General features: G+C 39.8%; 1 protein-coding gene across 1 annotated transcript in view; it reads left to right on the top strand.

Moving 5' to 3' along the window:
- tspan4b (tetraspanin 4b) overlaps window positions 1-15,432 on the top strand; it is a 30,831-nt gene extending 15,399 nt beyond the window's left edge. The window contains exons 5-8 of the mRNA XM_028813512.2: window positions 4,931-5,032; window positions 5,116-5,226; window positions 5,389-5,472; window positions 15,244-15,432. Of these exons, the coding sequence (XP_028669345.1) occupies window positions 4,931-5,032; window positions 5,116-5,226; window positions 5,389-5,472; window positions 15,244-15,312 (366 nt within the window). The 3' untranslated portion in view covers window positions 15,313-15,432. The remainder of the gene's footprint in view (window positions 1-4,930; window positions 5,033-5,115; window positions 5,227-5,388; window positions 5,473-15,243) is intronic.
- The last annotated feature ends 707 nt before the right edge of the window (window positions 15,433-16,139 follow it).

Genomic DNA, 16,139 nt, shown 5'->3' with positions numbered 1-16,139 from the left:
CAAACCAAATTAAGGTAAGCCTGATAGCGACCCTGTTTATTTAACAATGAATGATCCACAGCCATAGGCCTTACTTTCAGAAGAGCCACCTTCTCGCTGTTATGGCCATGGGAAGTGCATTATAAAGTAACAGTTATACTAAAACTAGCCACAGCAATAAACTCTTCCAGTGTACTGTGGTGTGCCATGCCCCCATCTGTGATTCCCACTTTATCTTCTGTGAGGCTGTATTAATCCAATGCCCCAGGAGTCTATGTTTGCCTTCTTGAACCTTCCCAATCTCGTAAAATATAACGGGAATGTTCTATGGAGTGATCATGTGAAATATAAGATTTGTTATGAATATTATTTAATCTCTGTGAAGTCAAAATCTTTCATATGAGTGCATTGTTGTCCAATGTTTCCAAAACATTCTGACTTTCCCAGGATGTGTATGCCAGTCTCTACATGAATGCCATCTTCTGGCAGCTCAGGCCAACTCACAAGCTCTCCTAAATCTTGGTAAACTTAGGTACAGTTTCCTAAATTAGAATAACTGATAAAAGGCTTTTATACCTACTCTTAAGAGCAGGAACAAATCTGCTTCACTGTCAGATTTTTGAGCAAGTTAGGACCTACTCTGAGGCTTTTGATAAATATGTGAACTGATCTTCTGTTATGTCATATTATTGTAGATAAAGGCATCTGATTAAACAAGTAGAACTAACAAAACAGTCCGGTATCATTATTGAACATATTTCTCTATCCATATTACTAACCGAAGGTTGTAAACCGGATATGGACGCAGGGCGCATCGAGGCGCACGCACACTGCCGTACTGCAACAAGCCCACCACAGAGAAAACAAAAAAGGTTGTAAACCGGATATGGACGCAGGGCGCTGGGCACAGGGCGCATTGAGGCGCATACGCACTGCCGCGCTGCAACGAGCCCGCCACAGACACAGCCACAGAAAACACAGAAACGAGAAGGTTGTAAACCGGATGTCACGCGCACTGCCGCACTGCAACGAGCCCGCCACCTCTAATCAAACGCAGCGGCTTCCCAGAGTCAGTACGTGGCACCCAAACAACACAACCTGTGAGCTACACTTGCTCTAATCCACTGTGCCAGTAATATAGATCACATAACGGTCACAGACTCTAACCCAGCAGCTTCCCAGACTCAGTGGCTGGCACACGAACACCACAACCTGTAAACTGAACCTGCTGTGCTCCACTCTGCCAGCAGTCGGTGTCAGCAAAGGCAACAGATTCACGTCTCCACAAAATGAGACCGCTCTACTACAGATATGCTTATGTAATTAAATGACATTTCCCCAGACGCACCCACCTTCCATGATATGTCATCCATCCAGATATCGGACGGAACAGAAACTGATTGCCATTCTTGGCTTTCCGATCGTTAGCGAATCGCGGGCTTACTTGTTATAAAAGAAAATACTGAGATGAGACAGATTATTTCCAAGAGATTTTTTCAAGTCCCGCCCTCCAATCAACCATTTATGGTTAACAGCCCACGCCCACGGTCCTTTCATCTCTGATTTGTGTGAATGCTTTTGTCAGACACAGTTCCTGCACTCTCAGCTCTTATAAATTACTATGTTTTCCTCACTTTAAGGTCCCAATAAAAGAAGACTTATTATGTCAAAATCTTAATAAAGAATTTCATCCCGAAGGGTTATCAACAGAAGAAATTAGTACACGGGCAATCCTAGCACCGAGAAACGATGAAGTCAAACAAATTAACGTGAAAATTGTTGATCAGTTACACGGCAAATTCATTAAATGCGTATCAATAGACTATTCTGAAACAGTTGGTGGTGATTGTGGCGAAGATTAAAACATTAACTTACAATATCCCATAGAATATCTACAACCGTTAACACTGTCCGGTCTTCCAAATTACTGTTGAAAGAATGTAATGTAGTACATCTTTTGCCGAAAACATTAGACACCAAAGGAGATCTTGATATGCCATTCATATTAAAACGTTTACAGTTTCCAATTAGAATAGCTTTTGCTATGACAATTAACAAGTAACAGGGACAAACATTTGAAAAAGTCCTTTTATTTATTAGAGAGAAAGAAACGATATTCACTCATGGGCAGTGAATGTAGTTATACGTTGCGTTTTCACAATGTACAGTGCATCCGGAAAGTATTAGTACAGAAAAATTTCTGCTGCTTTGAAAGTCCCAAAGAGCACAGTGGCCTCTATCATCCGTAAGTAGAAGAAGTTCGAAACCACCAGGACTCTTCCTAGAGCTGGCCGGCCATCTAAACTGAGCGATCGGGGGAGAAGGGCCTTAGTCAGGGAGGTAACCAAGAACCCGATGGTCATTCAGTGTCAGAGCTCCAGACGGAAGCCACTCCTTAGTAAAAGGCACATGGCAGCCCGCCTTTAGTTTGCCAAAAGACACCTGAAGGACTCTCAGACCATGAGAAAGAAAATTCTCTGGTCAGATGAGACAAAGATTGAACTCTTTGGTGTGAATGCCAAGCGTCACGTTTGGAGGAAACCAGGCACTGCTCATCACCAGGCCAATACCATCCCTACAGTGAAGCATGGTAGTGGCAGCATCATGCTGTGGGGATGTTTTTCAGCGGCAGGGACTGGGAGAGTAGTCAGGATAAAGGGAAAGATGACTGCAGCAATGTACAGAGACATCCTGGATGAAAACCTGCTCCAGAGCGCTCTTGACCTCAGACTGGGGCGACGGTTCAACTTTCAGCAGGACAACGACCCTAAGCACACAGCCAAGATATCAAAGGAGTGGCTTCAGGACAACTCTGTGAATGTCCTTGAGTGGCCCAGCCAGAGCCCAACTTGAATCCGATTGAACATCTCTGGAGAGATCTTAAAATGGCTGTGCACCGACGCTTCCCATCCAACCTGATGGAGCTTGAGAGGTGCTGCAAAGAGGAATGGGCAAAACTGGCCAAGGATAGGTGTGCCAAGCTTGTGGCATCATATTCAAAAAGACTTGAGGCTGTAATTGCTGCCAAAGGTGCATCAACAAAGTATTGAGCAAAGGCTGTGAATACTTATGTACATGTGATTTCTCAGTTTTTTTATTTTTAATAAATTTGCAAAAACCTCAAGTAAACTTTTTTCACGTTGTCATTATGGGGTGTTGTGTGTAGAATTCTGAGAAAAAAAATGAATTTAATCCATTTTGGAATAAGGCTGTAACATAACATAATGTGGAAAAAGTGATGCGCTGTGAACACTTTCCGGATGCACTGTAACTCCAAACACGGAATCAAAATTCAAAGCGATATTGACGAAAAGTTAATTCCAAATATTGTTTTTACTGAAGCTTTACAGTAAAACAACAACAACAACAACATTTATTTATATAGCACATTTTCATACAAAAAGTAGCTCAAAGTGCTTTACATAATGAAGAGAAGAAAAATAAAAGACAAAATAAGAAATTAAAATAAGACAACATTAATTAACATAGAAAGGAGTAAGGTCCGATGGCCAGGGTGGACAGAAAAAACAAAAAAAAAAACTCCAGAAGGCTGGAGAAAAAAATAAAATCTGTAGGGGTTCCAGGCCACGAGACCGCCCAGTCCCCTTTGGGCATTCTACCTAACATAAATGAAATAGTCCTCTTTGTAGTTCGGGCTTTTCACGGAGTCACTTGATGCTGATGGTCATACAGACTTCTGGCTTTTAATCCATCCATCATTGTTGGAACATCATGGTGCTTTGGGTAGATGGTGGTGGCGCACGCCACCACCAACAGGACACCGGAAAAGGAAACAGAAGAGAGTGTAGGGGTTAGTACAGATTTTGAATGAATAGTTATTATAATGAATTAGATATACAGAGTATCAGGATTAAATTACAGTGAAGTTATGAGAAGGCCATGTTAAAAGTGTAAATTGAAAAAGTATTTGTGTGTTAATTTCAAAGCCAAACAGAACAAAAACTTATAACGCAATGAATACCTCTAACACAACATGAAACATAATTTTTTTTCAATTTATTATATTTTACTCTTTTTTACTATGGTTAATTACTCGCTGTAATGTAAAATAGTTAGGACTATTATGCATATGTAACAATTCCAATGAAAATAACAATCTGTTTAAATTGTACATCCGCTTTCCCATACGTGAGTGGCACAGCCGCAAAGTGGCTAGTACATAGCGCCCGCACTGAGGTTGTCGAGTGAAGCGAGAAGGGGGCAGAGCCCCCTAGTTGTTTTTATATTGAAGGCCAAGTATGTGATCCTCTAATGAAGATTGTAAACAGGGTAAGAGGTTCAAATCAAGGAGTAACCATTTAACTGTGGGTTGAATTTATATAAAAAAAAAAAACAAATTATACATTTTTGTTTCTTACTTCTTACAACAGGAATCTGTTAAAGTCCACATTGGTATATGCAAAAGAGATTTCAGAAGAGTGTTGTTGTAGCAACTAAAACTTAAAAAGACCTCCATCAGTCCACAGACAGTGCCCAAACTGAATGACTTCAGTATTGTTATTATGTTGTGTCATCCTTGTTCATGAAAACTTCAAGACACATTTGTGTTGTTTTCACTTACAGTATATTGCTAATTCATGTCAAGACCTGAGATGCTTTCACGTTTGCGGTATCTACAGAAAGAAGGCATTTCTGGCCAATGACCCATGAACCCTCGATGTTCTGTTTCTCCTCTAAACTAAATGGCACACGTGAAAAACAATGCACAATGGGTAGACTTCAAGACTTCCATATGGCAGCTAATTTACAAATCATGCCGAGTTGAAGCAAGGAGCTCTCCATTTATTCATAAGTTTATTTTACCAAACCAGGCTATAGGTACTGATTTGTTTCAATTTTGGTTGTGAAATTGGAATACAAATAGTATGTATGTAAGTTAGCCAACCAGCCATCTTCGGATGCATCTCTGATTTTTCCTGTTTCTCCACAGTTTGACCAATTTGCAATGGAGGACCTGAAGAATGGAATGAAGCACTATGGGAAAAAGGAAGAAGTGGGCTTGTCTGTCGCCTGGGACCAAGTTCAAACTGGTGTAAGACATTGGAAAGAGGAGGTGATGGGGTAGGGTGTGAAAACACAGAGGGTCAGTTTGTGCATTTCCTTGTGTATTTCCAGTTTAAATGCTGTGGAGTGTCAAATAAAAGTGATTGGATTTCTGACAATATGACATCTGTGCCCCATTCTTGCTGCAACAGAGATACAGATCAGTGTCAGCATTGGGAAGAGGTGAGATGCCTACTCTGTATTATCCATTCAGTTGATTCAGAGCTCTGGGTTGGGCTAGATGTAAATATGTCTTCTGTAGGCTCAGACACTTTGAGCCCATCCAGAGCATTTGCAAAATTAATATGACTAAACCACAATTTATTTGCTGTCTCTTACTCTCAGGGATGTTACAACAAAGTACAGGAATGGCTGATGAGTAACATCACATCCGTGTTGATCTTTGTCGGCTGCATCAGCATTGTCCAAGTAAGTAACCGCCCTCCATATTGTTGCTCCCACTGTTTGTCTTCATGTCTCATACATGTACTGTATTCATGATAAAGCACCCTATGAAGGTGTAACCTCTTAAAGTCACTATACAAAATTAACATTGATAAACATATTGACTGACTGATTCCCAAGCTACAATTAATCTGGTTCATAAATTATACAGTTCTCATGAATTCTCAGGGTAGCAAAACAGGTTTATGCTGTAGCCCTTGATTACTGACATGGACAGTCTAAGACACTTCTGGGGTCAGGGTAGTGCCAACAATGATCTCTCCTGATTGTAGTGCTGTTTGGAAACACTAAACCCCAAATCTGCCAGTAAATGAATGATATGGCTACCTGACCAGCATTAAGATGAGCAGGGTGCTTCTGTAGATCCTTTATGGCATACAAAGGCACATCCTAGAGTGTTGTTTCTTAAACTGGGGACTGTGACCGAAGCTAGGTCATGGACATGATTGTAATGGGTCACCACATGATTCTGTAATATAGTTAGCTGAATTCATCCCAGCACAAATTATATAGCAAGTGATATACCTCCCTCTTTTTGTACTATTGACTATGTGACCTGTGACTTTTCCTATAAACAAAAGTGTTGACACATCACAGACAGCTTTTGTTTCTATGGAAGGAAAATATAACTCATGGCACCACCACCCTTTTCACAGCTTATGAAACAATCAAACTGAGATGACTGATAAGCAACAAAAAGTATAAAAAACGGGAAGAGATGAGTGTATGGTAGGCGAGCTTGTGGGGAGAAAAGACTGTGGAGCTAGTTCAAAATGTCGAAGTAACTATAACGGATGAGACAGAAAGATATAAAAAATTTTGGGGTGTTGTTGAGCAAGTGATTAGGAGTATACACTTACTGGACACTTTATTAGGTACGTCTGTTCGACTGCTTCCTGATGCAATTTCTAATCAGCCAATCACATGGCAGCAATTCCATGCATTTAGGCATGTAGACACTGTCATGACAATCTTCTGAAGTTCAAACCGAGCATCAGAATAGAGAAGAAAAGTGATTTATGTGATTTTGAACATGGCATGGTTGTTGGTGCCAGACGGGCTGGTCTGAGTATTGTTGATCTTCTAGGATTTTCACGCACAACTATCTCTAGGGTTTACAGAGTATGGTCCAAAAAAGGGAAACTATCCAGTGAGGGTCAGTTTTCTGGGCGAAAATGCCTTGTTGATGCCAGAGGTCAGAGGAGAATGGCCAGCCTAGTTTGAGATGATAGAAAGGCAAAAGCAACTCAAATAACCACTTATTACAGCTGAGTTATACAGAAGATCATCTCTGAATGCACAACATGTCAAACCTTGAAGCAGATGGGCTACAGCAGCCGGAAACCACACCCAGTGCCACACCTGTCAGCTAAGAATAGGCAACCAAGGCTACAATTCACACAGCCTCACCAAAATTGGACAATAGAAAACTGGAAAAACGCTATCTGGTCTGACGAGTCTTGGATGGTAGAGGCTGAATTTGGCGTCAATAACATGAAAGCATGGACCCAGCCTGCCATGTATCAATGGTTCAGGCTGGTGGTGGTGGTATAATGGTGTGAGGGATATTTTCCTGGCACATTTTGGCCCCTTAGTACCAATTATGCATCGTTTAAATGCCACAGCCTACCTGAGTATTGTTGCTGACCATGACCATCCCTTTATGACTGTAGTGTTCCCATCTTCTGATGGCTGCTTCCAGCAGGATAACACACCATGTCACAAAGCTCAAATCATCTCCAACTGGTTTCTTGAACATGACAATGAGTTCACTATACTCAAATGACCTCCACAGTCACCAGATCTCAATCCAACAAAGCAAATTTGGGATGTGGTGGAACAGGAGATTCGCATCATGGATGTGCAGCCAATAAATCTGCAGCAAGTGCATGATGGTATCATGTCAATATAGACCAAAATCCCTGAGGAATATTTCTAGCACCTTGTTGAATCTATACCATAAATAATTATTGCAGTTCTGAAGGCAGAAGGGGGGCCAACCTGGTACTAGCACGATGTGCCTAATAAAGTGGCCAGTGAGTGTATATATACCACCATGATAATACTGTATGATGCTAAGTGCGGCTTCAGCAGCTGTGGACAGCTGGTTGATGCCTCATTATGCGTTTGTAGTTACTCAATTCAATGTAATTTTATTGTCACAAGTGGGAAATTTGGTTTGTCAGAAGATTTTACAGAGAAACCATGACATAACACTAAAAAAAACACATCACAAAGAACATAGCCATCAAACATAAATTTAGTGTAAACAAATTAAATATAGCAATGAGGTTAATAATTATGGTGAAACATTTTAAACCTAAAAATTTAACCAACATTTAGACTTGACTGATGGTTGATGCAAATTCTAACAGTTCATACTATGATTTAAGCCCATGAATATTTATTAAAATTGAGCTTATTTAGATGATGAAAAGCAGTTGGAATAAAAGAGCATTTGAACAGTTTGTTTTTTTATCCTTGGAACATTGAACCTGTGACCTGATGACAACAACTGCAATTGAGAATACATAGGATTAGTCCTGTCTGACAAAATCCGTAATACTTGCTTATTAAACAGGTCTGTGAGATTTGACTGCTAAGACCTTGCTATTTTTGTGCTACATTTTATAATTTGATTTATTCTGTTTTTGTTGCTGAATTAAGATTTCCAAACCAGTCCAGCAGAACATATATAAAGATAGATATGACAAGATTCATAAAAAAGTAACACAATGGTATGACTCACATTAAAAAAACTCAGCTTCCTTACACAGTAGAGTCGCTACTGTGCCTTTTGCAGGTGGCATTTTCATTAAAAGTCTGCTTTGAGTCTATTGTTGTCTCCAGATGCTTATAACTGCCAACTATCTCCACTGTTTGGTTTTTAATGATTTTTTTTTTGTGGATGAACAATGTTTCTTCTGAAATCAGTTTGGAATCCTTTAGTTTTTCTAACTTAAGTTCACCAGTGTTTTAATGTTAAGGCATACATTGAATCCAATTTTGTAACTGAGGTGCAAAGACGTTTTCATTTTAAGTGCCGCGGCAAGGATGAGTTTCTGTTTGTAATGCTATTTTAATAGAGTTTGATAAATTTCCACCTACTGGTAGTGTGAAGAACACGTTTGTTGATAAGTGTAAGAATAACGGAAAATATCAAAAGGGTAATACAGGCCTTCAGCACTTCAAACTGGACTATTCGCCAAGTACCAATCATCCATCCATCCATCCATCCATTTTCCAACCCGCTGAATCCGAACACAGGGTCACGGGGGTCTGCTGGAGCCAATCCCAGCCAACACAGGGCTCAAGGCAGGAACCAATCCCGGGCAGGGTGCCAACCCACCACAGGACACATACAAACACACCCACACACCAAGCACACACTAGGGCCAATTTTGAATCGCCAATTCACCTAACCTGCATGTCTTTGGACTGTGGGAGGAAACCGGAGCGCCCGGAGGAAACCCACGCAGACACGGGGAGAACATGCAAACTCCACGCAGGGAGGACCCGGGAAGTGAACCCAGGTCCCCAGGTCTCCCAACTGCGAGGCAGCAGCGCTACCCACTGCGCCACCGTGCTGCCCCAAATTACCAATTAAATTTGTAGTAATAATTTGGCCATGTAACTCAACTTTTTTTACCCTTTTTATTGAATTGTTAAATAAAAACAATGATACGCTGAATAATTTGCGTACTCTTTAAGAAGAATGTGTTGTTAATGGTGGAGCTCATCTGAAAATCGTTCTTTAAAAAAACTAGGGGGCTTTGGTCCCTGCTCGCTTCACTCTCCAACCCCAAGGCCGGCACTACGCACTAGCCACTTTGCAGTTCAGCCACTCGCGTATGGGGATGCGGATGTACAATTTAAACAGATTGTTATTTTAATGGGAATTGTTACATATGCATAATAGACCTAACTATTTTACATTACAGCAAGTAATTAACCATATTAAAAATAGTAAAGCATAATAGGCCTAATTTGAAAGTAAATTATGTTTCATGTTGCATTAAAGGTATTTGTTGTGTTACACAATTTCGTTCTGTTTGGATTTGAAATTAACACACAAATACTTTTTAAACTTACACTCTTACTGTAAAACTTCAGTAAAAACAATTTTTTGAATTAAATTTTCATCAATATCGCATTGAATTTTGATTCTGTGTTTGGACTTACATCGTGACAACGCAACGTATAACTGCTCCTGAGTGAATTTCGTTTCTTTCTCTCTAATAAATAAACCGACTTTTTCGAATGTTTGTCCCTGTGATTTGTTAATTCTCTTTGCAAAAGCTATTCTAACGGGACTGTTAATATTTTAATAACGGTGGTAGATATTCTACGGGATATTGTATGTTGATGTTTTCATCTTCTGCACCATCACCACCAACTGTTTCAGCATAGTGTATTGATACGCATTTAACCAATTTGCCATGTAACCGATCAACAATTTTCACGTTAATTCATTTGACTTCATCATTTTTCGGTGCTAGGATTGCCCGTGTACTGATTTCTTCTGTTGATAACCCTTCGGGATGAAATTCTTCAATAAGATTTGGACATGATAAGTCTTCTTTTATTGAGAACTTAAAGTGAGTAAAACGTAATAATTTATAAGAGCTAAGAGAGTAGGAACTGTGTCTGACAAAAGCTTTCACACGAATGAGAGGTGAGAGGGCCTTGTGTGTGGTTGAATATGGTTGAGAGGATGGCCAAAGTCTCGTCTCACGGGACTTGAAATTATCTCTTTAAAAAAGTCTTGTCACAGGATTTCCTTTTATAATAGAGAGAAAATCTAAGACAAGGTAAGTAAATTTCAGCTAATAATATTTTTTGACTACTTTTTTATTCATTACCTGATATCATGAGTCCAGGGACTAAGTTAAGTGACTGTGCCCACTGCCTTTTGATAAATCACCTTATCAAGTAAAGTTATGTGACTTTATTGTTATGTCATCCATACACCATATTGCAGCATACAGTGGCACAAAATAACATTCTCCAAGACCACCCAAAGTGCAACAAACACACAAAAACAGGACAAATGCAAAAGAAGTAAATTGGTATACTAAAAATAAACAAAAATAAATCAATGGTAAATGACTAGATAGTAATAAATTAAAATAATAACACCTAATAATAAAAACAAAAGTAGTTGCAAAAGTACTGAATATAAATAAAAAACTAGAAGCATATCTGAGGGGAGGAGGGCATCACAGAGCTCAGAGTCCAGACAACGAAGTGGTACAGAGTGTTGCTGAACCTGGCAAAACTAGTTTGGACGCCACAGTACCTTCTGCCACATGAAAAGTGTGGCAAGGAGACTGTGAAGGGGGTTGGAGTGGTCTTCCCAAATGCTGTAATAAACATGTCTTTAATCGAGGATTGAGAGGTCCTAATGATATTTTCTGTTGTGTGCAGAAAAGCTGGTCAGAATGCTCTTGATGATGCCTCTGTAGAATGTGGTGCGAATTGGGGTAGGTAGTCTTGCCTTCTTCAGCTTTTAAAGGAAATGGAGACACTTCTGAGTCTTCTTGGCTATGGAGGTTGTGTTAATTGACCAGGTAAGATCAGCTACCAGGTGCAAACCAAAGAAATTGGTGCTCTTGGCCAATCAACCGCAGAGCCATTGATGTACATTGGGGTGTAGTCAGGATGGGCCTTCCTGAAGTCAACAGTCACCTCTTTCATTTTATCCATGCTGAGACTGATTGTTGTCCTTGGATTAGTCCACCAACAGTCATATCTTCATTCTGTAAGCTGACTCGTCCCCATTGCTGACAAGACATACTACAGTTGTGTAGCAAGTAAACTTAATGATGGTGTTATAGCTGTACACTTGTGATTCAGGAGAGTGAATAGGAGTAGCCTGAGTTCACAGCCCTGGGGGAGGCGCACCAATGCTCATTGTGATGTTACTGGATATGGTGTTAACAAAGTGGACAATAAAGGATCCTTCAGTCAAGAAGTCCAGGATCCAGTTGTAGCCTAGCAGATTCAGCTGTCCAATGAGTTTCTGAGGAATGATGGTGTTGAATGCTGAACTGAAGTCAATGAAAAGTATTTTGGCTTAAGTGTCTGTATTGTCCAGATGGGACGGGGCCAGATGAAGTGCAGATGATATGGCATCCTCAGTGGAATGGTTTGGGTGATAGGCAAACTGGAGAGGGTCAAGTGATGTGGGAAGTCCAGTTTTCAGGTAGCATCTTGAAACACTTCATGATGACTGGTGTGAGTGCTGTAGGGTTACAGTCATTGAGGCAAGTGACAGAGGATCTCTTCAGCATGGGTATGATGGTGGTGGTTTGGAATCACATGGGGATGACTGCCTGCCTCAGGGAAATGTTAAAGATGTCTGTAAAGACATCCGTCAGATGCTTTGCACATTTCCATAGCATTCAGCAAGGTATGTTATCTGGTCCAGCAGCTTTGTCTGGGCTTACATTCAACAAAGATTTTCTCACATCAACTATGGACTAATATGGTACCTGTTCCACCTGAGGAGGTATGTCATTCAGGGTATCAACCCACACATAGAAATTATTTATAACGTCTGCAGCTAGGCATCACCACTTCTGACAGTTAGTGTGGTCTTATAGTCTGTGATGACTTGGACTCCTTGGAATGCCACATGTCTATCCTCATGCCACCTCATTGTAAAGGAGAACTGATTTCACCCCAGTTCATTAAAGCTTTCACTGGCACCGACAAACCCTAGAAGTCTATTCCCTGTTTTAAATGATAATTATTGCATTACAGTATTAACAATATGTTTGCTTTCCATGCTTTCTCTTTTAAGTCATATTCATGTGAGAAATAAGCTTGAATGGAACCAAAAAAGTTCACTGTTTTTCATTATATAACCATTCATATTGTATGACTCTGCTGTCATTATGGAAATAATCCTCTTCTTAGATCCCAGTATGGTACTGAGATTCTTATTTGGGTACTCAGATTGAAAAGTTTAAGAATGCTTGTCCTAGAAGGTAAACATATGGGCACCATCCAGTGGTTGGTCACCCTCTGACTTATTCTGGAGACTGAATTATTTAGGTGATTTCTGAAAATCTGCATTTTATATAGCATCTGTCAGAGTGAGATCATAGATACTACAGCAAAAAATGAATTCTTCTTCTTCTTCTTTCGGCTGCTCATGTTAGGGGTTGCCACAGCGGATCATCTTTTTCCATATCGTACAGCAAAAAATGAATAAAGGTACTAAACAGTCAGCATTAACAGTGTGCTGGCAACATATTCCTATCTTCATGGTTTTGATCATGTTTGAAAAATATCTGCATGGTTTTATTTTGTATTCTCAGAAGGATGAAATAAATAATGAGAGAAGTGGTAGAAAAGTGAAAAAGTCAAAATTAGCCTGGAACACCCATAGACCTGGTCAATTGAGTAAGAGTCAGAAAACTTGCAGAGATGCCTTCAGGGGCACATGTTTTGATGGCTGTATGGTGATAGATTGGTCCAGACTACTGATAAATCAGTGATTTGGGCAAAATTGAAGTAAATTTGCAGTAAGTAAAAAAAATGACCAAACCGACTTGAAAGTAAAAGGTGTTTGGTAAATATAAAAGCCTTTATTCCCTTATATTTTCATCCCATCAGCAACCTTGTGGCAATGCAGATGTGGGGACTACAATTCCCATCAGGCTTCAGGCCTGAGCCTGGCATGAGGACATTATGTACAGCACAATTTAAATACTGCGGTGGGTTGGCACCCTGCCCGGGATTGGTTCCTGCCTTGTGCCCTGTGTTGGCTGGGATTGGCTCCAGCAGACCCCCGTGACCCTGTGTTCGGATTCAGCGGGTTGGAAAATGGATGGTTGGATGGACAATTTAAATAGTAGCCGGCCAAAGCAGGATGGATCTCATGAAAAACCAGAGTTGTGGGTTTTTCTCTCAACCACTGTGATTAAAATTGAATTGCCTCATTGCGTTACAGTGTTTGCCTAGGCGTACATCTTTTTTTGTCTTTTCATGGGTTGTGTTTAGCCATGTTGTTTTTACAGAAAAAAAAACAAAAACTTTTCTCTGCCATTTTTTAAAAATCTTCTCCCATTTCTGGGAAACTGTCAAAGCCAAAAGGGAAACGGATGTCAAACCCTTAGGGAATAATATTTCTTGCTTTCTATCCTCTCATCAACTTTAAAAACATCAGAAAAAAAATGTAGTCAGTTTTGTATTACACAATTGTAAAATCTCACAGAAAACAAATTCTAGTGTCATCTTTGTGAAACTGTATGTAAAATGAAACTCGGCTCATCACTAGTCCAGAGTTTTGTCACATTATTTGTCCACTCTGGGGTTCAGAAAGCTCTCAGCAGCCAGTGGCCACTATATTAGGTACATCTGCTTGTTATTGTCAACAGGCTGTTCCTTCATCCATCCAATCATGTGGCTGCGACTGTATGTACAGTATGTATCATGTAGACATTTACCCAGCGGTTTAATTGTAGAATGGGCAACATGTGTTATGTAACCAACTCTGACTGTGGTTTGATTGTTGGTAGCAGATGTCATGGTTCCATCACCTCAGAAATAGATGGCTTTTTCAGATCTCTTGAGCTGACAGAGAATGCTGAAATAAAAAAACAGAAATAAAGTGCAGCTCTTTGAGTGAAACCAACTTGTTAATGACATCAGTTAGAGGAGAGTATCAGACTTAGACAAAATATTAGAAAGGCCACAGCTACTTAAATAACAGCATAATGCTGTGCAGAAGGGCATCCCTGGATGCATAGCACATTGAAAATTGAAAACTGAAAAATTGAAAATTAAAGCAAATGGACTACAGCAGCAGAGAAGAACATTCAACGCCATTCCTGTCAGCTAAGTTAAGATGAAGCCACATCATGCACATGAACACCAAAACAGAACAACTGAAGAGAGGAAAAATGCTGTATGGTCTGACAAATCTCAATTTTTGCTGTGACTTATGGGTAGCAGGATAAAAATTTGGCTTAGACTTTATGGATCCAATCATCTATCTTGTCTTGTATCATTGGTACAGATTGGTGGTTGGAGTGTATGGGATGTTTTGTGGTGCATATTAGTACTCTTAATACTACTTTTGTGTCATTTGAATGCTACCTTACCTAATCATTGCTGCTGACCATGTCCATTCCTTTATGGCCACACCTTGCTCTTTTCAAATGAATGCTTCCAGCAGGACAACCTGGCATGTCATAAAGTACAGCAGCTGGTTCCATAAGAATGAGAGTGACTTTAGACAACTCCTGTGGCCTGCACAATCCCATTGAGGGACTCTGGGATGAGGAGGAATGGCAGGTTTGTAGCACAAAGGTGTGCATGAGAAATCTGCAAGAGCTGCACAAGGCTATCAGATCATTTTGAGCCAAAACCATAACGTAAAGTGGTCTGAGATGATTAGATGGTGATGAGATATTTCCAACGCCATATTGAACCAACATCTCAAAGGACTTGAGGCCATTTTACCCAGTGCTAAAGAAGTGGCCACTAAATGTATTTTCATTGTAGATTTTTAAAGTTCTTGAAACTTCTAAATGTGGAGTTTACCCTATAAGATGAAAATAATTAAACTAACAAATGTATTTTCCAGTTAATAGATCATTTTGTCAAGAATTAACCTAATGTTATAAAATTAAACAGTGGTACATTTAAGATATAGAAATTGTCATTTCATGTTTTCCCACAACTTTCTACTGACCTTCTCTCACTTTGTCCCACACCCAACAGGTCCTGGCATTGGCATTTTCCCTGTTTATGTATTGTCAAATACGAAAAGCAGAGAAGTTTATGGAATGAACCTAGGGAGCTGTGATTACCTGAACTCCCATTCTAAAACCTTTAATGACTTATAGCAACCTCCGGACTATATGAGGCCATTTTGCTCCTGGCAAAATGAACAAAAAGAAAAAAAAACAACTAATTCCTCTGCCAGTTTGCTTCATTGGATTCACTGAATCGGAGTGCGCAGCTAAACCGAGTTCTGAAGCAAAGTGCATTTTTCATACAACAAATGTTTTCCAAGGCTCTTTGCAAGTCTACCATCTACATCTACCAGTGTGTCTCTTCTGACTTCATTCTTCTTCTTTTTGCTTCTAATAATTTGTGTTATTTTATAAAGTTGTATTAAAGTTGTATTTTCTTATTAAAGGCATTACTAATGAGAAGCAATTGTGGATTGTCATGTTTTTGTTTATCAGTTAATTTTTCCTTACAGTGCACACAATTTGGCACAGTGGAAAGGTGGGGGAGAATTATAAACAACAAAATAAACTAAATGGCTTTGCTCAGTATAATATCGCAAAACAATTTTACAAACAAAATCAGAAATTTGACCCTCATTTAGTATGTTATGGTCTATTACCAGTAAATTAATCTACATAGTAGAAGGAGCAGCCTATAAATGGCGTGTGTGCAAGAGTGCGGCCTACGAATGGACTGCTGTGCTCACTGCAGTCTTGTGACAGCACCTGACCAGAATGAAGTGCTGACCAGAATGAAGTGGTTATTGCATAATATTGCATTACTACATTTAGATTTGTTTGCTTAGCAGATGCTTTTATCCAAACAGACTTACAAAAGAGTTTGACATAAACAAGTAAACATTAGTCTGGGGGACTAGAATA

Source organism: Erpetoichthys calabaricus, chromosome 11, assembly GCF_900747795.2.
Source record: "Erpetoichthys calabaricus chromosome 11, fErpCal1.3, whole genome shotgun sequence".
In the NCBI taxonomy this organism is placed as follows: Eukaryota; Metazoa; Chordata; class Cladistia; order Polypteriformes; family Polypteridae; genus Erpetoichthys; species Erpetoichthys calabaricus.
This window is presented reverse-complemented; position numbering and strand designations above follow the sequence as displayed.